Consider the following 26,879-nt stretch of genomic DNA (forward strand, 5'->3'; position numbering starts at 1 on the left):
CACTGCCACAGATCACATGTATGCCAGAAGAGGATTAGACAGGATAGATGTTTAAGCTGAAATAGTACAGCCAGAGTAGATGTTACAGATAATACCATAAAATATCTAAATGTGCCGATGCAAACATAAAAAAAAATCAATCACAAAAGGTGAAGGATAATAAGTGAGAATGTGAATAGGAGTGGAGTGAGACACCTTGTGGTGAAGTGAATGAATGACAAGTAAAGGGAATGAGTGAAATGAAATAGGAGAAAGTTTGTGCCTGGATATTACAGAATAAATGGACCAGTTGGTGAAGTTTGTGCCTGGATATTACAAAATAAATGGACCAGTTGGTGAAACATAAAAAGTGTACGACGGTACCGAAAAATGTAAAATAAAAAGGACCGATAATGTGATGGCATGAAATGTGAATACAAGGTCAACAAGCTGGTAGTTGTTAACTGTGATGCAAACTATACTAAGTGTACATGACAAAATAATGTGTGAAGGAGATTGAATTTTTATGCATATGAGCATATCGTACAATACACCATAAGCATGTGAACATATCGTGCAATACACCATAAATATGCTATATTTAAAGGAAATAGGTCGCCAGTCACAACAAGAGACCATACTTAGGACTATGCGTATAGTATATATGTGACGTAACAGTAAAACGCAATATGTATAAAAATTTATATTAAAATCACATAACAATAAAGTGCATATATGAATGCAGGAAAACATATCAAATAAATTCTCGTTCTTATTTCCTCGTTGTCCTCTATTCGGAACTTTCACTGTGGTCCAATCGATAGCCTCCTCTGATGATCACTGTGAATGATACCATGGCTCTGTATATACAAATGGGCAGAAAGAGGGTAGTTAGTGCTAAAAAGTGACACAGAAAATGAGGAAAGGGTAAAAACCAAGACCCATGACAGGAGTCAATGGCTACAAAAACGGAGCGAAGCTCAGAGATTCATTAAGTCCATGTAGAAACATTGTCCCAAGAGTCCAAATCCAGCGAGTCTCGCATTGTGCAAGCTTTTGTTTAATGGCCCCACCTCTCATGCCACAAATTATATGGTCAATTCCCCTCACCTTTAATTTTGAGGGGTCGCAGGAGTGATGCAATTTAAAATGCCGAGCCACAGGTTTCAAGTTCTCCAAATTCTCTGCCCCTGATGCCCGCTTAATGTCGGCCATATGTTCTCGTACACGGACCTTTAGCTCCCTGGAAGTGAGACCGACATAAATTTTTGGACAAGGACAAACTGCATAGTACACAACAGCTTTGGTGGTACATGTGATGGAGTGAGTTATGTTGAAGGTCTTACTACCTGAGGCATTAGTGAAGGTGCTTGTTTTTTCTACATTGGGGCACGCGACACATTGTCCACAAGGCTTACAACCCCATTTTGGACCCTTGGTCCCAAATGGGTATTTTGATTTTGTTTGATCATAATGACTTTTGACTAGATGATCTTTTAGATTTTTGGATCGTCTAGCTGTAACACTAGGATATTTCGTAATGAACCTATTCAAAGTGGGATCAGATAGTAAGATCGGCCAGTACCTCTTTAGGATTTCTCTCATCTGTTGCCATCGTGAGTGATATCCAGTGATGAATCTCACCTGATGGAGTTTATCTGTCTTTTGCTTAGGAAACAGCAGGTCATCTCTCGGTGTGCGCTTTGCCCTTTGGTAGGCTTTTTTAATGGATCTCTTGCTGTAACCCCGTTCCAAAAATCGATCTTTGAGATCATCTGCCTGTCTTTCAAATACTGTGTGACTCATCCCCTAGTTCCATTTTTATCTGTCTCATGTTTTTATTCCAATAAAGAATCATTTGTATTTTTCTCTACATTTGTGCTGTAGTCGATCATATTTTCTTGGGTTGGTTTTCTGTCAATTTCTGATCGACGCACCAAGTATATCTTGGTTACTTCGTAGGATTCAATATATAGTGCATCTATTATGGCCAGTAATGTTGTCTCATAGTTCATTTTGTTGATACTTTCTAGCACTATTTTCCATTGCATCCTATGTGTTGGTATTTTATCGGTCTTGTACTTAATTTTGTCTGTGTTCTCACAGAGCTCAATACCACGGGCCTCATGGATTATAAAGCCAGGGAATGTGCCTGGCGATCCCAGATGGAACAGGTTTTCAAGGATGAGTCCCCAGTATTTGGTTTTAATGTTTGCAAAAATGTCAGCGAGCTTCAGAGTAAATACACAAATCTGTTACACCGCCGCATGAAAGTGTGGTGGAACAAAACCTTCCTGGAAAATTACATCCAGAGAAACCTTGTCCCAAGGGGTCTGAGAATTCAAATCTTCCCTTCCTTCCCCATTATTGAGGAAGAGTTTACGTCTAAATGGGAAGAGGTGTGTAACCAGAGCTCGAGGAAATTCATGGAGCTTCTGGTTGACCTCAACCAGAAAATGATAGTGTCGATGGACGAAGAAATAGAAAATGTCCAGGCTCAATTTTTTCCACTCATGTCCACAGACAGTATGGTCAAGTTTAAACATAACCTTGATGCACAATTTGTTGAATGGGAAAAAGACATTCAAGACACTAAATCTAAGAAATTCTCTAGAGACATCGGAGACTTCCAAAATAATAAGGTATATAGATGGAGAAGAAATCATGCCCCAGGAGGCCGTAGCCGTACTCCCTCCATTTCCTCTGTGTCCTCCCAGAGTGAAACAGAGCACATGTCCCTTAGACCCAACTTCAACACTCGCCCTAAAAGGAAAATGGCACAGAGACAAGTGGCCAATAGAAAGCGGCTAGATGTACGGGATCAGAGCAGCAGTTTGAAGGTAATTAATTTGTCAACACATGTATTTTCTAATATCGATCTAGAACTAATAACCAAAGGCTTGACGTTTTCACCAAGTGCTGGTTTTGATATATTCTCTGCAGTGAAAGACCTACACATCTTCGGCCGTTCACTCATCTTTAAAAAATGGTTTGATAAACCAGTGGACAGGGAACATTTTCCAACTATAGAGGAACAACAGGCACTTAAAGTTTTAGAGGATCTATTGGATGAGCACAAGACTGACGATGCTACAGGTAATATTCCAGTGTGCATCCGCACTAAATCCAAGAAGTTCCCTGCTCTTAGCTTATGCCCCGCTGTTGATCTGTTTATCAAAACAGTGACCCAGGAATTTTGGAACATTCCAAGGCACATTAAAAATGATAACCTAACTCCCTCAGAGAGAAGCAGCCTCAAACAATTACAAAAAATCAACGATGTGGTATTCAAGGCGGCGGATAAGGGGGGAAATGTGGTGGTCTGGCCATGTGTCATGTATGAGGCAGAGGTGAATCGACAGTTGAGGAATAAACAATGTTACAAGAAATTAACTTTTAACCCCTTGCTGTCCTTTAGATCAGAGTTACAGGGCAGACTTCTGCAGGCAGTAGAAGATAACACCATCTCCAAAGAACTACATACGGCACTTTCAATGGATGAGCCAACCGTACCAACCCTATATCTACTACCCAAGATCCACAAAAATGAAAAGATCCCACCAGGAAGGCCCATTATTTCAGGTAGGGGCAGCCTCACGGAGGGGATTTGTAAATTCATTGATTTCCATCTCAAAAACCTTGTAATTAATTTACCATCATACATTCGTGATACGGCCGACTTGCTGCAGAAGATCAGCGGTGTCAGCATTGACAATGATATGCTCCTTGTGACCATTGATGTGGAATCCCTATACACATGCATTAAGCATGAAGACGGGATAAGGGCAGTCAAATATTTTCTATCTATGTCAGAATTGGACAAATCACTCTGCTCATTCATCATTCAGATGCTTGAGTTTGTCCTAACACACAACTTTTTTGTATTCAATGGTTGTTTCTACCTACAGCTCCAGGGAACAGCCATGGGGGCAGCATGTGCACCATCGTATGCAAACCTGTTCCTGGGGCTGTGGGAAAGAGATCTCTTTTCAGATGACGGGAATGACTCAATGGCACGGGTCCTTCTTTGGACCCGTTACATTGATGACATTCTGGTCATCTGGAAGGGCACACATGTGGATCTTGACTCATTTATGATTGGGTTGAATACAAACGATGTAAATTTAAAATTTACGTATAAAGCACATCCCAGTTGTCTGGATTTCTTGGATGTCAAAATTTTCACGGATGAACAGGGTTTCCTGCATAGCGATGTTTTTCGCAAGGAAACTTCTGTGAATGCATTACTACATTCTTCTTCATCTCATCCCCCGCAGACCATCCAAGCGGTTCCCATCGGGCAATTTTTGCGAATAAGGAGAATATGCTCCTCTGATCCATTATTTGAAAGACAGGCAGATGATCTCAAAGATCGATTTTTGGAACGGGGTTACAGCAAGAGATCCATTAAAAAAGCCTACCAAAGGGCAAAGCGCACACCGAGAGATGACCTGCTGTTTCCTAAGCAAAAGACAGATAAACTCCATCAGGTGAGATTCATCACTGGATATCACTCACGATGGCAACAGATGAGAGAAATCCTAAAGAGGTACTGGCCGATCTTACTATCTGATCCCACTTTGGATAGGTTCATTACGAAATATCCTAGTGTTACAGCTAGACGATCCAAAAATCTAAAAGATCATCTAGTCAAAAGTCATTATGATCAAACAAAATCAAAATACCCATTTGGGACCAAGGGTCCAAAATGGGGTTGTAAGCCTTGTGGACAATGTGTCGCGTGCCCCAATGTAGAAAAAACAAGCACCTTCACTAATGCCTCAGGTAGTAAGACCTTCAACATAACTCACTCCATCACATGTACCACCAAAGCTGTTGTGTACTATGCAGTTTGTCCTTGTCCAAAAATTTATGTCGGTCTCACTTCCAGGGAGCTAAAGGTCCGTGTACGAGAACATATGGCCGACATTAAGCGGGCATCAGGGGCAGAGAATTTGGAGAACTTGAAACCTGTGGCTCGGCATTTTAAATTGCATCACTCCTGCGACCCCTCAAAATTAAAGGTGAGGGGAATTGACCATATAATTTGTGGCATGAGAGGTGGGGCCATTAAACAAAAGCTTGCACAATGCGAGACTCGCTGGATTTGGACTCTTGGGACAATGTTTCCACATGGACTTAATGAATCTCTGAGCTTCGCTCCGTTTTTGTAGCCATTGACTCCTGTCATGGGTCTTGGTTTTTACCCTTTCCTCATTTTCTGTGTCACTTTTTAGCACTAACTACCCTCTTTCTGCCCATTTGTATATACAGAGCCATGGTATCATTCACAGTGATCATCAGAGGAGGCTATCGATTGGACCACAGTGAAAGTTCCGAATAGAGGACAACGAGGAAATAAGAACGAGAATTTATTTGATATGTTTTCCTGCATTCATATATGCACTTTATTGTTATGTGATTTTAATATTAATTTTTATACATATTGCGTTTTACTGTTACGTCACATATATACTATACGCATAGTCCTAAGTATGGTCTCTTGTTGTGACTGGCGACCTATTTCCTTTAAATATAGCATATTTATGGTGTATTGCACGATATGTTCACATGCTTATGGTGTATTGTACGATATGCTCATATGCATAAAAATTCAATCTCCTTCACACATTATTTTGTCATGTACACTTAGTATAGTTTGCATCACAGTTAACAACTACCAGCTTGTTGACCTTGTATTCACATTTCATGCCATCACATTATCGGTCCTTTTTATTTTACATTTTTCGGTACCGTCGTACACTTTTTATGTTTCACCAACTGGTCCATTTATTTTGTAATATCCAGGCACAAACTTCACCAACTGGTCCATTTATTTTGTAATATCCAGGCACAAACTTCACCAACTGGTCCATTTATTCTGTAATATCCAGGCACAAACTTTCTCCTATTTCATTTCACTCATTCCCTTTACTTGTCATTCATTCACTTCACCACAAGGTGTCTCACTCCACTCCTATTCACATTCTCACTTATTATCCTTCACCTTTTGTGATTGATTTTTTTTTATGTTTGCATCGGCACATTTAGATATTTTATGGTATTATCTGTAACATCTACTCTGGCTGTACTATTTCAGCTTAAACATCTATCCTGTCTAATCCTCTTCTGGCATACATGTGATCTGTGGCAGTGCGCTGATGGTATGGCTATTCTGTATAATTACAGATTTCCCCCGGGGGGGGGAGTGGCCCTGGCCTCTTCCGTCCGCTGTCTATGATTGGAGCAGGATGTGGGGGGCGTGGTCAGACCTCGCCGCCTCACATCCTCTCTGATGACGTGGTACAGGAAGTGGGGCAGCGCCATCTTGGTACCCCGCATCAGACGCCGACTCTCCACATCCGGTCCATGATACCTCTCCTTACAGCATCTAATTACACACATGTACATGGCTCTATACTATATATAGGTGGGCACAAGCAGTTGTGACCCTAACCCCGGACGAAGGCAATCGCCGAAACGCGCGTCGGGTCAGGACGTTTCATCCCTGTTTCCATCATGTCCACTGGTATGTAGTGTTATCTTTTCTGTCCTGTGTAGCAAGCATAGCTCCATTATGTTCATCATTTATGGTCATCTTCTGATTTCAAGCACTTTCTGGCACTACTTGGTGCACATTACATTGGTAACTAGTTGTAATTAGTATTGATGGTATATACGTATTCTGTAATTACCACAGCTATCGGCATCTGCTTTTTACCTCTCTGCGATTTGTGCTGTTGTCATCTGATGTACCTTGATTATATCCGTGCTGTTTTCCATTAGACACGGCTCTTTATATGACTACATGCATTTACTCCTATTTTGCTATTACACAATACGTGGACACAATATCCATACCTGGCATGCTTGGCTGATCAGACGTCCTTTTTTACTGTGTGACTCATCCCCTAGTTCCATTTTTATCTGTCTCATGTTTTTATTCCAATAAAGAATCATTTGTATTTTTCTCTACATTTGTGCTGTAGTCGATCATATTTTCTTGGGTTGGTTTTTTGTCAGGGAAGAAGCATAGCCTCTGCAGTAGCATGGTAGTATACCTGAGGAGACTCCTACTTCTCTGCTTGTCAGGGAAGGAGCAGAACCTATATAGTAGCATGGTGGTATGGCTGAGAAGGCACCTTCTTCTCAGCTTAACTGGGAAATAGCAGAGCCTCTGAAAAAGCCTAGCAGTATAGCTATAGCTGCTTGTCAGGGAAGGAGCCGAGCCTCTGCAGTTATATGGCAGCATAGCTAAGGAGACTTCATCTCAGATTGTTGGGGAAGAAACAGAGCCTCTATAGTAGCATGGCAGAGTATAGTTGAGGAGACTCCTTCTCAGCTTGTCAGGTAAGGAGCACAGCCTTTACAGTAGCATGGCAGAGTATAGCTCAGAAGACTTTTTCTCAGCTTGTCAGGTAAGGAGCAGAACCTCTGCAGTAGCATGGCAGAGTATAGTTGAGGAGACTCCTTCTCAGCTTGTCAGGTAAGGAGCAGAACCTCTGCAGTAGCATGGCAGTATAGCTAAGTAGACTTCTTGTTCTTTGCCGGTCAGGGAAGGAGCATAGCCTCTACAGTAACATGGCAGTATAATTGAGGAGTCTTCTTCTTCTCAAGTTGTCAGGGAAGGAGCAGAGCCTCTGTAGTAGCATGCCGGTGTGTGTCATACATCATTGATTTACAGTGGGGTCCATTGAGTTCCGCTATGTCCATCATTATGACTGAAAAAGTAGCATTGCATGCAGCTTTACATGCTATTTTCATGCTATTTTCGCTGGAGATGTGAACAGAGCCTATGATAAAGATGAAAAATGATGCTATCTGTGTGGTACGGAAATTGTTTTAGGTGTCACTTTAATACTAAAAAGGAAGTTTTAAATGAAACTGAGTGATTACAATTTTGCAAAACACTTTTAAGAGATTCTTAAATATTTCAAAGACAGAAAGTGTTTATAAATAAATAATCTCATGATGTCACTATCTCTATAAATGTGGTAGCAGAAATTCTCCACGCTGAAGAAGTCAGAACTCACATGAAGATACCCAGTAGCCAGAAAGTGATAGGTAAGTACAGATACATGATTCACTAATTTGATACATTTTGAAGAAGCATCAATAGATTTTGTGATGTGGATGAAATAATTCTCGAAGTACAATATATCACACAATGCCTTAACTTAGTGACTCTTATAATAAGAATTAAGCTCAGGTGGAATTGATCACATAAGCGTTTAGACATCCAATAATATTTATTACCGAAAAGATCTAAAATATTTTTTTAAAATTACACTTTATGTCAATTTATAGTCCTGATTTCAAGATATGTCTGGGATATAAGGCATACAGGACCTATGATTAAGAAGGTAGACATTGTGTTTAGCTCTACCTACCAATGCAATAGAATAGTCATTACTATAAACCTTTCATTTTTTTTCCAAAAAGTTTTTTTTGCTAAAACCACAAACTAGTCTAGTCCGTAATATGTATTTACTTATAGCTTTGCCCTTCAGTATAAGAATTACAAACAATCCCAGCCCCACCAGCTTTCTTTATTTAATTTACAAGGCTAAATGCAACCCCAAAAGAAATAGCATAACAAAGTGTTTCTGTAGACATTGGGGTGTGCTATGTATCACGGAGATGCAGTCTGTCTGTAAATGTTGAGAATGCTCATTTCTATCAAACAGTAAATAGTAGATGCGGAGAAAGGGGGAGGAGGGGGATGCAGCTTCTCTATTGTACTGTGTGTGAGTTTGCATGCTGTGAGAGGGGGAGAGGGAGCTGCAAGGGGTAAAATCTAGTCACTCCACACAGCATAGCTCTAACATCAAACCCGGAAGAGCCTATCCACTCAGCACAGTTAGAGAGAAAATGTAAATTTAAAGCAATATTTCGATCTCCGACATTATCCACAAGATATGTTATAAATGTCTTATATCATCTTGAGATTAGGGCTTCCGAGCTACGCTATTTCCGTAACTCCCTTTGAAATTAATCTAAGTTACGGAAGCAGCGTAGCACAACAATATATGATTTACAGAAACTACATAGCTTGCTGAGCTAAGCTACTTCTGTAAATCCCATTCACTCCTAATAAAGTTACAGAAATAGCTCAGCTCAGTGAGCTCGGCTGTTTCTGGAAGCCCGACCACCTCTGCACTGATTACCCACCTGGATACAGTGGCGAGTGGCTGCCTCAGGTGGAGGTGTGATAGATCGACCCACGATCTCAAGAAAGGTGCGGGTCCCAAAGCTGGGACCCACATTTAATAGACAATTATGGCATATGGCATATATATGCAATAGGCCTTGGATAAATTACTAAAGATTTCAAGCTTTAAGATATAGAGCGGTTTTAGGTATAGATTGGTTCTCATCGTGATCTAGACATTCCTTACCTTTTTTTCTCTCTACTCTGTTTTATTCTTATGTCGCTTCCAGATTTTTATCCTCTTATCTCCACTTAAAGGGGTATTTCCATCTTGGAATGTTATGGCAGATTTATAGAATATGCCATAACATTTTGATTGGTGGGGGTTCAACCTTTTGGAACCCATCCGATCCTGAGAATGATGGGACAGAGCTGTGCAGGGAGCACAGCCCTACTCAACTGAATGGGTTCTGCTCAAGTTCCCTGCATAGTGGGCTACCCAGGAACACGGATGTGCAGAAGAAATCCCAATAAATAAATAAATTCCTTATAAGGCCACATCTTGAATATGGAATTCAGTTTTAGGCTCCACATTGTAAAAAGGATATAGGAAAACTGGAGAGGCGTCAAAGGCGGGCAACTAGATTATTAGATGGGATGGGAGTTGTCGCTTATAATGAAAGGCTAGAAAAATTGAGCTTCCTCAGCTTGGAAAAAAGACAAATTAGAGGTGATCTTATTAATATGTGTAAGTATATCTGTGGTCAATACAGAGAACTAGCACATGATCTGTTCCTTCCAAGGACTCTACAAAGGAGACATTTATTGCGTGTGGTAGAAAGACGTTTCAGACATCAATATAGGAAAGGGTTCTTTACAGTTAGAGTAGTCAAATTATGTAATGCCCAACCCCAAGAGGTAGTGATGGCAGATACTATGTCAGCATTTAAAAAATGGCCTACATAATTATTTACGGACAAATGGCATTAAGCGTTATTACTAATCCAGCAATGAATGATGGGTAATTGATTGAGAAAGGTTGATCTTGATGGACCTGTGTCTTTTTTCTATCTATGTAACATTGAAAATCAGTTAAGGAGCAGTATCGCTTAACTAGTGCTTCAGCCCATTCCTAGCAGACCTTCACTAATCAGTAAGTGATGGCGTTTCCTAGTGATATGCCATTATTTAGTAGGGATACCCCTTTAAGGAGATCTCTTGAGGATTAGGTCCGACACTATAATGACGCACTCTAAAGCGTCCACTTTTGTTTAGGGATTATTTTATAATAGTTTGTTAAATGAGTGTTGACCCTAATAGAACCATTAGACATCTATATTTCCCAATATTAATCCTCAGTTATATAATATGTGAAATATCATTTGATTTTTAATATTATTAGATAAATTTTTCTAACACATTTTTTTTCCCCTTTCAGACATATAATACACCTGGATCTACAATGATGGTGAATGGAACCATTAGTAACTCCTCGATTAATGACTATGAAGTCTATAATGCTAATGATACTTTGGTAAAAGGCTCTCTTAAATACAGCATAAACGCCTTACGAATATATAAAATAGTGGTCTACTCAGTGGTCTGTTTACTGGGAGTCCCAGGAAATGGTCTGGTCATCTGGTTTACCACCTTCAGGATGGAGAAGACAGTCAACGTGGTGTGGTTCCTCAACCTAGCCATATCTGATTTTACCTTAGCACTTTCTCTACCTTTGGTCATTACGAACCTAGCACTTGACTATCATTGGCCTTTTGGAAATTTTTTGTGTAAGTTCAACTGGTTTGTTTTCTTCTTCAATATATCCCTAAGTGTCCTCCAGCTCATGGTCATCAGTGTAGATCGTTGTATCTGTGCCGTGTTCCCGGTTTGGTGTCACAACTACCGCACAAAAAGATTGGCTTTGATCGTAGTCGTTATCATTTGGGTTATTTCTATTGCTTTGACTTTACCTTCTTTCATCTTCAGAAAAACAATTGTTGCAAAAAACATCTATTGCTTGGTCAACACTGATATCATTTGGGTACCAACTGTGAGATTTGTCGTCTTCTTCCTCGTTCCTCTCATTGTTATCCTCTCATGTTACACGTGATTGTCTTGCGTATTAAAGAAAAAAGCTTCATTAAATCTTCCAAACCTTTTAAAATCATTGTAGTCATCGTCATTGCATTTTTTGTTTGTTGGTTCCCGTATTATTTGTTTGTCCTTCTTAGAATATTTGGACCTAACATTAAGAACAATTAAAAATTTTTTATCGGAAGTGAAATTGCTTCAGGCCTGATGCTTTGTAATAGTTGCATTAATCCCATTCTCTACGTCGTCATTGGTCGGGATTTCAAACAAACCTTTTGTGGCTCTTTCCAGTAGACGTTTCAGAAGGTCTTCATAGAAGACATGGATAAGATGAATTTTAAGAAACACGAACAGCACAGCTCATCTGGGCTTGTGGTAGCAGATACATCTGACTCATTAAAGGGGTTGTCTCATCAAGATAAAGCTTGTTAATATGCTCTATTAGGGTTTATGGACATCAAAGAGGGGGTCCCCTGCTTTAGATCCCACTCTATGAGGGTTTATCTATCCTCTGCTTTAGACCACACTCTATTAGCCAGAGTGGGGAGCTGCTAAGTAAGAGTAACTCCCACTTTGGCTGACATAGCCCAGCCATGTATTACATGGCCGTCCATTTTTTTCCACCCAAAAACAACACCACCCTATTCCATGGGATGTGTCTGGTATTACAGCTCAGAATCCTTTAGCCTGAGTCTCGTTATTCCTGAAAGACAGAAGCAATGATTTTCAAAACACAGATTATCCCTTTAGACGTGTTGTCGCTCAACCTTATGTGAAGAAAGACCACACATGTTCACGATGAGTTGGACGATTTGGCCTTTAATGAAACCTGGACTATAGATATAGCACACAGGCCAGGTAGGGGCTCTATACCACATATAGCAGAGCTGAATTTATCATCTGTCAGTCCACCGAACCCGTGAAGTCTGCACCACACTTTGAGGAAAAGAGGAAATAAAAAGAAAGCATGCAACGCATATCAGGGACCAAATCAAAAAAATTAGGGAAGCATCGAGAAAAAAAAGTTAAAAACAAAATTTTTGGGAAACAATTAGGACAATTTTTCTTGACTGTAATATGGTTGTATTTTAGTAACTTCAAAAATGTAGTTTAGCACAACCATGGGGGTCCACGTGTTGCGGCTGTGAGACTGATGCTAAAATGACGATTGTCTTTCAGCCCTGTGAAACAAGCCTTGTATAGAGGAATAATGCTGTGATATAATGCTGTAGTTTCAGTTACTTATACACTTGGAAATATTAATCAATAGTAGAGGCAGGAATGTAGGAAAAAAAAAGTACAAAAATGGAACAAATTGAGCCAAAAGATGACTCAAATTATTCCAGTCAGTCAGTCTGTAGGATCTTCTGAACGTTCCTGAAACAGTCTTGTTGAAATCCTGCAGAGAACTCAGGGTTCAATTTTCTGCAGATCTGTTCCATTTTTGGCTAGTGAACTGCTGAGGGGGTGGTCTGTGTTGGTTCAGAGCGCACAAGATTGAAAGAGGTGCACGAATAGGGTCCCAACCCAATTGTATATAGAAAAGTATCCGGCACACAAATGTGGTTCAATTTTGCGATTTTATTAAATTCGAAGCCATGGGCAATGTGCGTGCAACGTTTCGGTTCAACGACCTTCGTCAGGCACTAGATCCCACTTGGCATACTGACTGCAGCACGATATAATTCAAGAATCATACGCCAAGTGGGATCTAGTGCCTGACGAAGGTCGTTGAACCGAAACGTTGCACGCACATTGCCCATGGCTTCGAATTTAATAAAATCGCAAAATTGAACCACATTTGTGTGCCGGATACTTTTCTATATGCTGAGGGGGTGGTGTTTAGCAAGGGGACAGGGCTTAAAGAACCTTGCGTCCTACTGTAGACAGGGCAGAGAGGGAGGCTCCTGCTGCAGCCAGTTGTCACACAGGGTTGTAAGAAGAAGAAGGAGGGGGAAATGGAACACAGAGATAATTCCAATATATATATTCTCAGTTTCAATCGCGATATGACACAAAATAGGATCAAACGATAGGAGGAGATTAGGGGAGAAATTGCTGGAATATATTTATTTTTTTGTGCATTTTGTACAGATGTTGCCGGATTTATCTTGACTTTGAATGCATTAAATACACAGTGTCAAGATCCTTTATCTTGACTTTTTCAATGACTTTTCAATGGCCTTTGTTATGTTATATCACGCTGCAGCAAGTTATCAGAGTCAAGCTAAAGATGGCTACTTCCGTATGCTTTATGTTGCTTAAAGATTTGATTAGATTTAAAGCAAACTTATTATATATATTTTTTTCATTATTCAATAATACCATATTATGTAAATATATGAAACTTTGTTTAATAGCTTTTTAGGAGACAGTGCCATTTTCTTCACCTCCCAACAGTCTATAGTTCCCCTTTCACTGCCCACAGACTCCCTGAATTTTAAGAAACTTCCTCAGTCACCAAAAAAGTAAGTCTAATATAAACAGCAATTAAAAAACTTTAAGGAGGGAGAAGAGGGGAATGTAGCTGCAATTTCTCAGGGGTTGTCAAACAAATTCTATCCCTAGCTACAGAGCAGAGTTGACGAACAGCAGAAAGTGGGAGTGTGTCTCTTCACTGCCAGCCAATAGAAGTCTACGAAGAGGGGAGAGGAAGCAGGAGGAGGCAGCAAGTAGGGAGACACACAGACACGCTGCACATACAAGTCTTTAGAGAGGGGTGGGACAAGCAGGGGGATGGAGCAGAGAAAGAAAAAGACACATACACGCTGCCAATACAAGTCTATGGAGAGGGGAGGGAGAGCAGGAGCAGAATTAAAAAAGACACAGGCAGATGTACTGCAGCTTCCTGTTAAGAGTTATATGTCACCACAGTGTTGAATTCTCAGCTATGCCACTCAATAGTGATGTGTAATCTCCTCTATGTTGTTGCAGCTTCCATATATGTGATAGATAGATAGATAGATAGATATAGATAGATAGATAGATAGATAGATAGATAGATAGATAGATAGATAGATAGATAGATAGATAGATAGATAGATAGAGGAGAGCAGGAATCTCCTCTTCTATGTGTGCTGTACATAGAAGACATGATAGCTGTTAGGCTCCGCATACTAGCTCAGAGATAACTAAGAATTAGAGATAGGGCATGCAGAAGAACTGCTAAATAATGTTGAGTACAAGTCATATAATGACCAGAAATAGTGAGTTTCTCTATCACTGGATGACACCACCAGTCTGGCGCTTTGTGAAGCCTCGCAGAAGAACTCCATATGTCACATTCTCAGTGACTTTACTTGTACTTTCTGTGAATTAAGTAGCAAATTCCATATATTGGAGACTGCTGTACTAATTTTATTATAATGGGCTCTTAAGGTTATATTGTATTAAATTGTGGTCTTTGGATATTTGAAGACGAAGAAAAAATATGTATTAAACTATTTGGAGAATGTTTACATTCTTTGAGTTTTTGGTGCACTATATTTCGATTCCATTTTATTCTTTGGTCTATGAAAAATAAATAAATATTTAATTATATAACTATTAGACTTCACATGGAAGTATTTTTGACAGTATTTTCCGGCAGTATTTGTAAGGCAAGACTAGCAATAGATCCAAAACATGGAAGAGATGCAGCACAAATCTTTACATTATACTTTTTCTCTTTTTATGTTTCACTTTGAGTTTTGGCTTACAAATACTGACGCAAAGTATTGACCAAGATACTTAAATAAATGTGAGTGGATTTTATTCCTTTTTCTTTAAATTCACTTTTGCTTAAAAGAAAATTTGATCTGGAGACAGCCAGTGGTGTCACTGTCGGACTAGAAGACTTCGGTAAAAACAAATGACGGCAGATACTACACAAGTGTGATAAGAAATATAGATTTAAAAGCAAGGCATGAGAAAGTATTTCTAAATAAGGAGCGTTCTCATTAAAGTTTAAGAATCTGAATTTCATATAATATATATGATAGTAGAAAGTCTCCAGATTTACAGAGACGGAGAAGCCACCAATACAACCAGAAGCAGGAAAGCAACTGGTAGGTACATAGACGACTAAACATTTAGTATCATGTTGTAGTTATGTTTATACAATGATTCTATGTTATACATGACTATACGACATAGAGGCTGCAATAAAGATAATAATGTTCATAGGAACTGTAAATATTAGACACACGGTAAAAAGGGACTAATAAACTAGTACAGGTGGCATTTACTAGCTAGAACAAGGGTGGTAATAAAAATCTTTTGGCTTTTATTAGTTCCTAACTTTGGAGCCATTTACTTGCCACTAGGGTCTACTAGACCTTATTGATGAATTGCCCTGTCAGGGTTGCCAACCTGATTTTTTTTTTCCTTCCTAGGATGATTTATCCAAAAGTCACAGTCAACATTTTTTTTTCAGAAAAATTGGAAAACCATAATAAATCATAAATATTATAAGTAATAGAGGTTTATAGATTAGAATACTGATATAAACGCATGAGACCTCTAATAGGATGATAATTACAATCTTAATAATCTGTACAAGCTCCTGCCACTTGGGCACATCATTTTTTTTTCTACGGACACTAGAAAAAAGTCCCTTAATTTTACAGCCTGTTCAGGAATTTAGAGACGAGTGGCAACCCTGTGTGTTCAATGATAACAACGAAGATTATGATGTGATCATTGTACGTGATCCTACAGTACCAACATGGACAGAACATTAGAGGAGATTTATCAATGCAGTAATGCACTCCTTTATCACATCTATGTGGTATCAGGACAGTCCTTGTCCTAATTTGTCAACCCCTTTTATTTCAATCATTTTTATGGGTCCATAACCCATTTAGGTCCAGGGTATTTTGGGTCTTTACCAGACACAGTTTAGCCATTTTTAGTACATGTAAAGCCCTTTGTACACAACTTTTTTTTTTTTTTTAGTATATTGTTAAATTATTTTTATGCATATATTTTTTTATTATATTATGAAATACTTTTTATTTGTTTAAAAAATTATTCAAATGTAAATATAAAGTATCCCATTGTTTGTTTATGTGGCCGATGTATACCAAAGTGTGTCACTTTACACAAAAAAAATAATACATTCTTTTTTAATAACGGAAGTCAATGCAAAACGTATTCAAAAGCAGGGGTAGACATTTGCACAGTATACTATTAGATCTAGTGTATCGAAGAAATAAAAAAAAATTAACTTCCAGTTTGTTTAAAAAAGATGGATCTGTTATACAGATACCAATAGCATGCCAAAAAGAATACATGACCCCAAAGTACAATAAGGGTTAATCTGACTAAAGCCAGCATTTGCTTTCCATTTTTTTTCCTAACTAGAATGTTTTGCCAACCAATGAGAAACGCTGCACCATTTTCAGCACAGTGACTTTTAACTGATGTTACTATTGACTGATAATGTAATCTGATGTTACTTTTAGATAATCGAGAGGAACTGATGATTTAGATCTGGTGTTGGCTTCTATCAGATAAAGTCCAAATCTGAACTTCTAAGAAACTAAAGGGGGTTTTACACTGGGCGATTATCAGGCAGACGAGAATTCGCTCATTGACAATAATTGCCCAGTGTAAACAGGGCAACTATTAGTAGATGAATGAGCAATCGCTAAATAATCTGCTGATTGTATCGTTTTCAAAAAGTAACATATTATCGTTGTGGGCAGCACGTCTTCCTGTATAAACAGCGAGATGCTCAGCCGACATGATAATAATGTATGGAGACGAGCGATTGGAGTAACCGCTCATCCCCATCCATAGCTGCTTCTGACAGGAGGAACCGAGCGCCGATCAACGATGTCTCGTTTATTGGCGCTCGCTGCACCGGCCAATTATCGGCCGGTCTAATAGGGCCTTAATTTGGACACAATTGCACTAATAATTTCAACATCAGTCCCCAAGCACCGTGCACGGGCAATGACCCTTTTCTTTGATGCGGTCAGTAGCATATAGGGCCCGTAAGACTAAATAAATGTTGTAAAGTTATACAGTAAAACATGTAAATCTAGTTTTCTTTTTATATATATTTTATTTTCCAGAAGAAAAAAAAAACGAGAAAATATTCCACGGAATCCGAAAATAATGGAGAATATAACAGTTTTTATTACGTTGGTAAATGATAGCCGTTCAAAATATCCAGATTATTGCGACAACTATTCAGTAATTAAAAACAATGTACGAGGCGACAATCATCAATCTCAGACATATGAAGGTCTATGCATCATGGTGATCTATTCAGCGTTTTGTTTACTGGGAACCATTGGAAATGGACTTGTCATCTGGTTCGGCATCTTCAGGATGAAGAAGACGGTCAATGTGGTGTGGTTTCTGAGTTTAGCCATAGCCGATTTCTCCTTTGCATTTATCCTTCCGTTGCCCATCTCACAAATTCTATTAGGATATTGGCCATTTGAAAAATATATGTGCAAATTAACCTATCTGCTATTGTCTCTTAATATGTGCGTCAGTATCCTCCAGCTCACGGTCATCAGCTTAGATCGATGTATCTGTGTCGTGTTCCCGGTATGGTGCCACAACCACCGGAGATCAAGATTGGCCTTGATCATTGTCCTCATCATTTGGATTATTTCCTTTGCTCTGGTTCTACCCTCAGTAATGTTCATTGACATGTCTAAGATTTATAATAGATCAATATGCACTTTCGCGATAGATAAATCTAGATTGATTGGGAAGATAATTCTGGAATTTGTTATATTGTTCCTTCTGCCTTTTGTCATCATTGTCTCCTGTTACATCGTGATTGTCTTGAACCTCAGAAGGAAACACATCTTCAGATCTTCTAGGCCTTTGAAAACCATTGTGGCCGTCATCGCTGCCTTCTTTATCTGTTGGTTTCCTAGCCACGTGTTTTCCCTTCTTTTGATATTCGGAAGTAATTTTGATCACGATGCAATTTATTACGGTTCTTTAATTGCCATGGTCTTGATAATCATGAATACTTGCATTAATCCCATCCTCTACGTGTTCATTGGTCGAGATTTTAAGGAAAAAATTTGTGGCTCATTCCAGGCTATGTTTGAGAAGGCAATATTAGAAGACGAGGACAAGGCTGACTTTGAGAAACAAGAAAGGTGCATGCCGCTTTCAAATCATGTAATGAACCGCACGGAATAAATATATATTTCCTGGATTGTTTTTGGACCAATACATATCTTTCTTGCTATATCTGCAGGTTTTTTTTTTTAGTTTTTTACTATTAATAATTTAGCAAAAATAAAGATCCTTTAGCCAAATATCCCCAATGATAAAGGTAAAGAAGTAACTAAGACGACTTAAGAAGACCGCAGTATAAAATGTCGCTTATCAATATGTGAGGATTGATTATATTTACATTAAATATTCATTGTCGTTTTTCTATTAGTCGGTATTCATAAGTTATTTTTAAAGTCTGATAGTTTCCTGGTTATACTGTAGTTGTGATAAAGAAAAACTTACAAGAGAAAAGTTTCCTCAGAAGAACACAAGCAAACAAAACAAATCTGAAAAAGACCATAAAACAACGTAATATAATGTATTTTCTTTAGTAGGTTTATTCGGAAGACCTGTCTACCACCTTAATGGCTGATGTAGTCCTAGTCCCATTGTTATAACATTTCTGATGGGTAAGGTTCTTATTAGAGATGAGCAAACCGATTTGGCACAAATTCTGTCAAATTTCCCAAAGGTTTTGGGCTTCCCGATCACCATTTTGCCCGAATAAACATACTCATCACCTCCCCCTGGTCTCCTGACGCACATCACAAGTGCGTTTTCGAGAACCTATGTCTAATGCATTAAAACGGTCACGACATTCCCGGTGGGGAGTATATTGGATTTCCAGTCATATGCTTTAGCAACTTTCCCTGTATCTAGCATGCGGGAGAAGACTGATCTACATTTTTATTAGGACCCCATCAATCCCGATAAACACTTAGGCTCTTTTTACATGGCCCGATGTGGGCTGTGTAAACGAGCACCGATCAACGAGGCAGCTCATTGATCGGCGCTCGTTTGCTCCTATCACAAGGAGCTATGATTGCACGAGCTCTCGTCCCCATACATTTTCATCATGTCATTTACACAGGGGGATATGCTGCCGACAACAGTGATTTTTAGTGCTGCATAAAAGAGCAGATCATCCGATGAACAAGTGTTTGCTCGTTCATCGGCTGATTGGTGCCCTGTTTACACAGGGCAATGATTGGGAACGAACATTCATATGAACTCTAGTTTGGCCAATCATTGGCCCATGAAATATGTCCTTAAAGGGGTATTTCGGTTACAACAAGTTACCCCCTACCCATAGGGTAAAGGGTAACTTGCTGATCTGCTTGGACCCCCACCGTTTACGAGAATGGGGAGCTTGAATTTGCCCGAACCCCAAGTTTGAACCAAGCAGCAGGTCGTTCATGCGCACTGACGCTCCATTCATTCTCTATGGGAGCGCCGGAGCTAGCCAAGTGCAGTGTTCGGCTATTTCCGGCACTGCTATAGAGAATGAATGGAGCGTCAGTGGGCATGAGCGACCTGCCACTTGGTTCAAACTTGGGGTTCAGGCAACTTCAGGCTCCCCGTTCTCGTAAACGTTGGGGTTCCGAGCTGAAGGACACCCACCCATCAGCAAGTTACCCCTTACCCTATGTATAGGGGGTAACTTGTTCTAACCAGAATACCCCTTTAAGGCTAGTATTAGGAAAGCTGGGGTCATTTTCCCTATATTTTTTACAAGAGTTTTTATTTTACATTTTTGGAATTATGTCTTTCGAAATTGATAGAATTTTGGTCGAGACCGAAAGATATGCAGGTGTACACCTTCCACTACAATTGTTATGTAAATGAAAATGAATATAATACTACAGTATCTGAGAAGGATATTTTGTTGCTTTCACAAAAATGTGTAGACTTTAGGTCTTGTTTAAAAGTCATCAGCCATTGTTGTATCCATTCCCATCGATATATCCTAGTGAAGAAACTGTTCATTCTCATTAACTCATTTATAGAAAACATATTCCGTCCGCCGTATTTGTCTTATTGGACTGTACCGCTCATTGAGTGAGTGATATATCTGTCTTTTAAGAGATTCCGTATTTGCATGAATTTATAGAAACCCTTAGGCTGGGTTCACACGACCTATTTTCAGACGTAAACGAGGCGTATTATGCCTCGATTTACGCCTGAAAATAGGGCTACAATACGTCGGCAAACATCTGCCCATTCATTTGAATGGGTTTGCCGACGTACTGTGCAGACGACCTGTAATTTACGGGTCGTCGTTTGACAGCTGTCAAACGACGACGCGTAAATTGACTGCCTCGGCAAAGAAGTGCAGGACACTTCTTTGCAACGTCATTTGAGCCGTTCTTCATTGAACTCAATGAAGAGCAGCTCAAGATTTACGAGCGTCATAGACGCCTCGTAAATTACGAGGAGCATTTACGGCTGAAACGAGGCAGCTGTTTTCTCCTGAAAACAGTCTGTCTTTTCAGACGTAAATGCCTGCTATCGTGTGAACATACCTTCATGTGGAAACTTATAATTGTTGTAGAACTTCTATATAGCCCTATAATGGGGTTAATCCTATTATCTGCAGGGAAGGGATTAAAGGGAAGTGTCAATAGAGGTAAAATTGTTTGGAATAGTTAGAATCTAAAGTTTAGTAAGGTCCGTAGACATTTCCAGGCTACTATTAAAGGCAATTATATTTAGGGAGAATGCCTTTTGAATGATGTAGCCCAGTTTTAGAGCCATTAGGAATGGTTAGTAGGTTCCCAGGGGGACATCCATATGTAACCATTTTTTTAATCTAAATATACGGTACCACCAGTATTTGAACTGATTCGACAGTCTTGCAGAATGGTAGGCAAAATGGTTGGGAAGGTCCAAGCCTCCTAAAACTTTACTCCTCATCATTGAAGGTCTATTAATTTATATTACCAAATTAAATTATTCTAAGAAAAAAAATTATATCTATCTACAATATTTATCTACAGTATATATCTATAATATCTGTCTATCTACCTATAGTATCTATCTAAAATAGTTACAATATCTATCTATCTATCTATCTATCTATCTATCTATCTATCTATCTATCTATCTATCTATCTATCTATCTATCTATCTATCTATCTATCTATCTATCTATCTATCCCATATCTATCCCATATCTATCTATCTATCTATCTATCTATCTATCTATCTATCTATCTATCTATCTATCTATCTATCTATCTATCTATCTATCTATCTATCTATCTATCTATCTCATATCTATCTATCTATCTATCTATCTATCTATCTATCTATCTATCTATCTATCTATCTATCTATCTATCTATCTATCTATCTATCTATCTATCTATCTATCTATCATCGATTTTGCTTTGCCTTGGTAGATTATTATGAACATGAATGTTGTACTTCTGAAATGGAAATAGCTAGAGGTTTCTAAATTTCACTAGCAAGACATAACTAAAAAAAAAAAAACAATGAACATAACAAACCACAAAACGGAAATAAAACAGATGTGATGAGAAACATAGATTTAAAAAGACCGTTAGTCATGAGAAAACAATTTTCAATAAAGGAAGATCTCATTAAAGATTAAAGAAATTACATTTCAGATATGATATATATGATAGCAGAAAGTATTTGGACTAACAAAGACGGAGAAGCCACCAAAACAACCAGAAGCCAAAAAGCAAGTGGTAGGTACATAGACGACTAATGATATAGTATAAGTTGTAATTATGTTTAGAATGATTCTATGTTATACATGACTATACGACATAGAGGCTACAATAGATATTGTAATGTTCATAGGAACTGTAAATATTAGACACATGGTAAAAACAGGCCGCATAAAGTAGTACAAATGGCATTTACTTGCCAGAACAATGGATACTAATGTATGTTTGGCCTCTCCTGAAATTTTTGGGATTTTTCTACCTTACTACAATCCCTCAAACCATAGTTAAAGGGCTCTAGTCAACTCAGTGCTCTGCTGCTATTTCTCGGTTCCTTGTACTAAAGAACTAATTATTCTGCCCCTGATCCTTCAGTACTAATATAAATGGACCATTACGAGAAATTTAACAGTTCAATAATGTACTCCTCTATCACATCTGTTTGACCTAATAGGTTACTTAGGGGGCAGGGGTTGTCCTAATAAATCAACCACTTTAATTTGGATCATTTTTATGTCTTAGGGCTCATTCAGATGAGCGTGTATCACGTCCGTGTGACGGCTGTTAAAACAACGGCCGTCACACGGACTCATGTATTTCAATGGGGCTGTTCACATCACCGTTGTTTCAATGGAGCGTGTTAAGTTTCCATGAAAAAAATAGGACATGGCCTGTTTTACTGTGTGACACGCATCGCTCCATAGACTCTAGACACAAAAATTGCCTTAAATCAGTCGCAGAATTTTTTCATTATACTGTGGTTAAATTGATAATGAGGCTTAACAGTACAATAAATGTATATTTTATACTTTTTTTCCAGAAAAAAAGGAAGAAATAAAGATAAAAAGGTGAAACTAAGCAAAACAAGAAAAATATTCCTGGTATAAATGACATAAAATACAAATACTATGGAGAATATAACACTTTTTTCTTCCTTAGTAAATATCAACTATTCAGACTATTATAATACTAATCGTTCAGTAACTGAAAATGTGTCCGGAACAAACTTTTTAGGTATATGCATCAACGGGATATTGTCATTGGCTTGTTTACTGGGAACCATGGGAAATGGACTCGTCATCTGGTTCGGCATCTTCAGGATGAAGAAGACAGTCAACGTGGTGTGGTTCCTCAGTTTGGCCGTAGCGGATTTCTCTTACGCTTTTTTTATCCCTTTGGAAATTACGCAACTTATATTGGGATATTGGCAATTTGGAAGTTTTATGTGCAAGTTTATCCACTTTGTACTGTCTCTTAGTATGATTGTAAGTGTCCTTCAGCTCACGGTCATCAGTGTAGATCGATGTATCTGTGTCCTATTCCCTGTATGGTGTCACAACTACCGGATACCAAGATTGGCTTTCCTTGTAGCCCCGATTATTTGGATGGTTTCTTTAGCTCTAGCTATACCCTCAGTAATATCCGCCAATGTTAATAATAGAGAAATATGCGTACTGGATGACACGGACATCCCATTAGAGACATTGTTGGGTTTTATTTTCTTCTTCCTTTTACCTCTGATCATCATTGTCTCCTGTCACATTATGATTGCCTTGCACGTGAAAAGGAAACGTCCCTTCAGATCTTCAAAGTCTTTTAAAACCATTGTGGCCGTCAACATTGCCTTCTTTATCTCCTGGTTTCCTTATCATTTGTTTTCCCTTCTTTTTGTGTTTGTAGTGTTCATTAAGACCTATCACATTGCAGTTTATTATGGATATTTAATTACCTTGTTCTTGATAATCGTGAATACTTCTATCAAACCTATACTCTACGTCTTCATTGGTCGAGATTTCGAGGAAAAATTCTGTGGCTCGTTCCAGGCTACGTTTGAGAAGGCGTTTACAGAAGACGAGGGAAGGGCAGACTTCGAGATACAAGAAAGGTGTATAGCTCTTCCCAGATTACCAAAAAAGTCATAGAATGAACGCCACCGGATAATATTATACTTTCTGTATTGTTTTTTGACCAAAATGTAGATTTTGCTATTCAAGCAGATTTTTTTTTATTTAGCAAAAATATAGGGAGCTTAGCCAAATATTCGAAATCATAGATATTACTAATTCAATACATGGGTAACCAAGACAATTAGATAAGATTTTTAAAAATATTTTTTTCTACTTTTACTTTTTCAGTACTGAATGTGTTCGCTTGAATTACAACCATTGCTCAAGTACGGGACCCTGTGTGCATTTGTTGTAACAGTTTTTTATTTTTTATTTTTATGAAGGGAGATTTCATTATAAATTAAGAAAGGTTGCAAAGGTTGAAGTCTTATATCAAGATATACTATGCTTGGATGATTATATACTATATAAGGTTGTATGTACTTTATGGGAGTCATTATGCACTGTATTATGATATATTATATGTGAGTCGTTAGATATTACAATATGTTATACTAGGTGTGAGTTATTAGATATTACTGTATATTATACTAAATATGAGTCTTTAGATAGTACTGTATATTATACTATATGCAAGTCTTAATATACTATATTATGTTATCCTATTTATGTGTCATTATATACTATATTATATGTGAGTCATTACATATTACAATATGTTATACTAGGTGTAAGCCATTAGATATTGCTGTATATTACACTATATGTGAGTCTTTAGATAGTACTGTATATTATAATATATGCGAGTCTTAAACTATATGTGAGTTATTAGATATTATATTATACTATATGTGGGTCATTATTACACTATATTATGCCATACTATATATTAATCATTATATTATATGTGAGTTTTAGATACCATATAATGTTATACTATATGTGATTCTTCGGATACTATATTATATAATACTATGCATGAGTCACTATATTATGTTATAGCATAATATAGTCTATAATGACCCACATATAGTACAACATAATATAATGTATAATGACTCATACATAGTATTACATAATATAGTATCTGAAGAATCACATATATTATAACATTACATAGTATCTAATAACTCACATATAAAATAACATAATATAATGACTAATATATAGTCACATATAGTATAACAATATATAGTATCTAATAATCCAATAACTCACATATAGTTTCATATACAGCAATATATAATGACTCATACCTAGTATAACATAATATAGTGTATAATGACTTACATATAGTATAACATTATATAGTATCTAATAACTTACCCATACTATAACATCATTTAATATCTAATGACTAATATACAGTATAGCATAATATTGTATATAATGACCCACATATAGTATACTATATATTAGTCATTAAATATTATATTGTTATATTATACGTGTGTTGTTAAATATTATATTATTATATTATATGTGTGTTATTAGATCTATTATGTTATACTATATATTAGTCATTAGATATTATATTATGTTATATTATATGTGAGTCATTAGATATTATATTATGTTATATATTAGTCATTATATATTATATTATGTTATATATTAGTCATTATATAGTATGCTATACTCTATATTAGTCATTAGATATTATATTATATGTCAATCATTCGATATTATAGTGTATTGTTATATTATATGTGGGTCATTATATACAATATTATGTTATATTATATGAGAGTAATTAGATATTATATTATGTTATGCTATATATTAGTCATTAAATATTATATTGTTATATTATATGTGTGCTATTAGATATTATATTGTTATACTATATATTAGTCATTAGATATTATATTATGTTATGCTAAAATATTAGTCATATATTATGCTATATTAGTCATTAGATATATTATATTATATTATATGTGAGTCATTAGATATTATATTATGTTATACTATATGTGGGTCATTATATACAATATTATGTAATGCTATATATTAGTCATTAGATATGATATTATGTTACACTATATGTGAGTCATTAGATACTATCAGGTGCCTGTGAGTTTTTCACTGATAGCCACTAATACGTTGGAATACAGAGGAATTTGAATTCATTATTGGTTACAATTCAATTTTACAAGTAAAAGTTTTCTAGTAAAATAAAGAAATCAAGGAAAAACAGCTGTAAAACTTGTATGAAAAAGACAAATAAAATAAAGAATAAACACATTTTTTTTGGTCCCCATATAATAGCATGAATGTTAGTGATAAAACTTATTGTACAATCAAAAATAAAAAGTTGTGGCAGTCGGAGCGCAGTGATTCAAAATGAAAAAAATGTCCTGCCTAGGGGACCTAGTATAATATTGGCTGCGTCCTTAACCCCTTCGCGCTCAGGTCAGTACTATTACGTCCTGCTGAGCGCATCGTTCGCGCTCAGCTCAGTAATAGTACTGACCTGAGTTAACACGGCGCCATCTTTCCCCGGCTCGTGTCTGAGCTGTGATACCTGCTGTTTCCGACAGCAGGCTATCACAGCTTAGTGTGCAGGGACCGATCGCGGTGGTCCCCGCCGATTAACCCCTTAGAAGCCGCGTTCAATAGCGATCGCGGCTTCTTAGGGGTTAAGCTGCCATCGCCGGCCTGCTACACAATAGCGGGCCGCGATGGCTACTATGGCAACCAGAATCCTAATAATGGACTCTGGCTACGCCATCGACGGAAGCCTAGTGGGTCCTGACAAAGTCAGGACCCACTATGCTTGCTGTCAGCGAACAGCTGACAGCTCTAATACACTGCACTACGTATGTAGTGCAGTGTATTAGAATAGCGATCAGAGCCTCCTGCCCTCATGTCCCCTAGTGGGACAAAGTAAAAAAAGTGTAAAAAAGTAAAAAAAAGTTGTGTAAAAATAAGAAAATAAAAGATTTAAAAGTAATAAAAGTAAAAGTCCCCCTTTTTCCCTTATCAGTTCTTTATTATTAATAAAAATATATAAATAAACAAATAAACTATACATAATTGGTATCGCCGCGTCCGTAATGGCCTGAAATACAAAACGATGTCGTTATTTATCCCGCGCGGTGA

The 26,879-nt window shown here is 37.6% G+C and overlaps 3 protein-coding genes, 1 long non-coding RNA gene and 1 pseudogene across 4 annotated transcripts; 4 read left to right on the forward strand and 1 right to left on the reverse strand.

Moving 5' to 3' along the window:
* Positions 1–697: 697 nt before the first annotated feature.
* On the reverse strand, positions 698–1,744 carry LOC142661607 (uncharacterized). Its single transcript, XR_012850774.1, has 3 exons — positions 1,624–1,744; positions 1,090–1,222; positions 698–839 (listed from the first exon to the last, which is right to left on the reverse strand). It is a non-coding gene; the product is annotated as an uncharacterized LOC142661607 (long non-coding RNA).
* Positions 1,745–2,105: 361 nt separating this feature from the next.
* Positions 2,106–5,454, forward strand: LOC142662664 (uncharacterized). Its single transcript, XM_075840875.1, has 2 exons — positions 2,106–5,003; positions 5,254–5,454. The coding sequence occupies exons 1-2, from the start codon at positions 2,106–2,108 to the stop codon at positions 5,308–5,310; spliced, it is 2,955 nt and encodes a 984-aa protein (XP_075696990.1). The 3' UTR covers positions 5,311–5,454.
* An 87-nt stretch (positions 5,455–5,541) lies between these two features.
* LOC142661609 (chemerin-like receptor 1) lies at positions 5,542–11,515 on the forward strand (annotated as a pseudogene).
* A 5,808-nt stretch (positions 11,516–17,323) lies between these two features.
* On the forward strand, positions 17,324–18,376 carry LOC142662665 (chemerin-like receptor 1). The gene has a single exon (XM_075840876.1). The coding sequence runs from the start codon at positions 17,324–17,326 to the stop codon at positions 18,374–18,376; it is 1,053 nt and encodes a 350-aa protein (XP_075696991.1).
* Positions 18,377–22,767: 4,391 nt separating this feature from the next.
* Positions 22,768–24,182, forward strand: LOC142661610 (chemerin-like receptor 1). The gene has a single exon (XM_075839028.1). It carries the CDS (start codon positions 22,836–22,838, stop codon positions 23,847–23,849), a length of 1,014 nt encoding a protein of 337 aa, XP_075695143.1. The 5' UTR covers positions 22,768–22,835; the 3' UTR covers positions 23,850–24,182.
* Positions 24,183–26,879: the final 2,697 nt, after the last annotated feature.

Source organism: Rhinoderma darwinii, chromosome 10 (genome assembly GCF_050947455.1).
Source record: "Rhinoderma darwinii isolate aRhiDar2 chromosome 10, aRhiDar2.hap1, whole genome shotgun sequence".
Classification (NCBI taxonomy): Eukaryota; Metazoa; Chordata; class Amphibia; order Anura; family Rhinodermatidae; genus Rhinoderma; species Rhinoderma darwinii.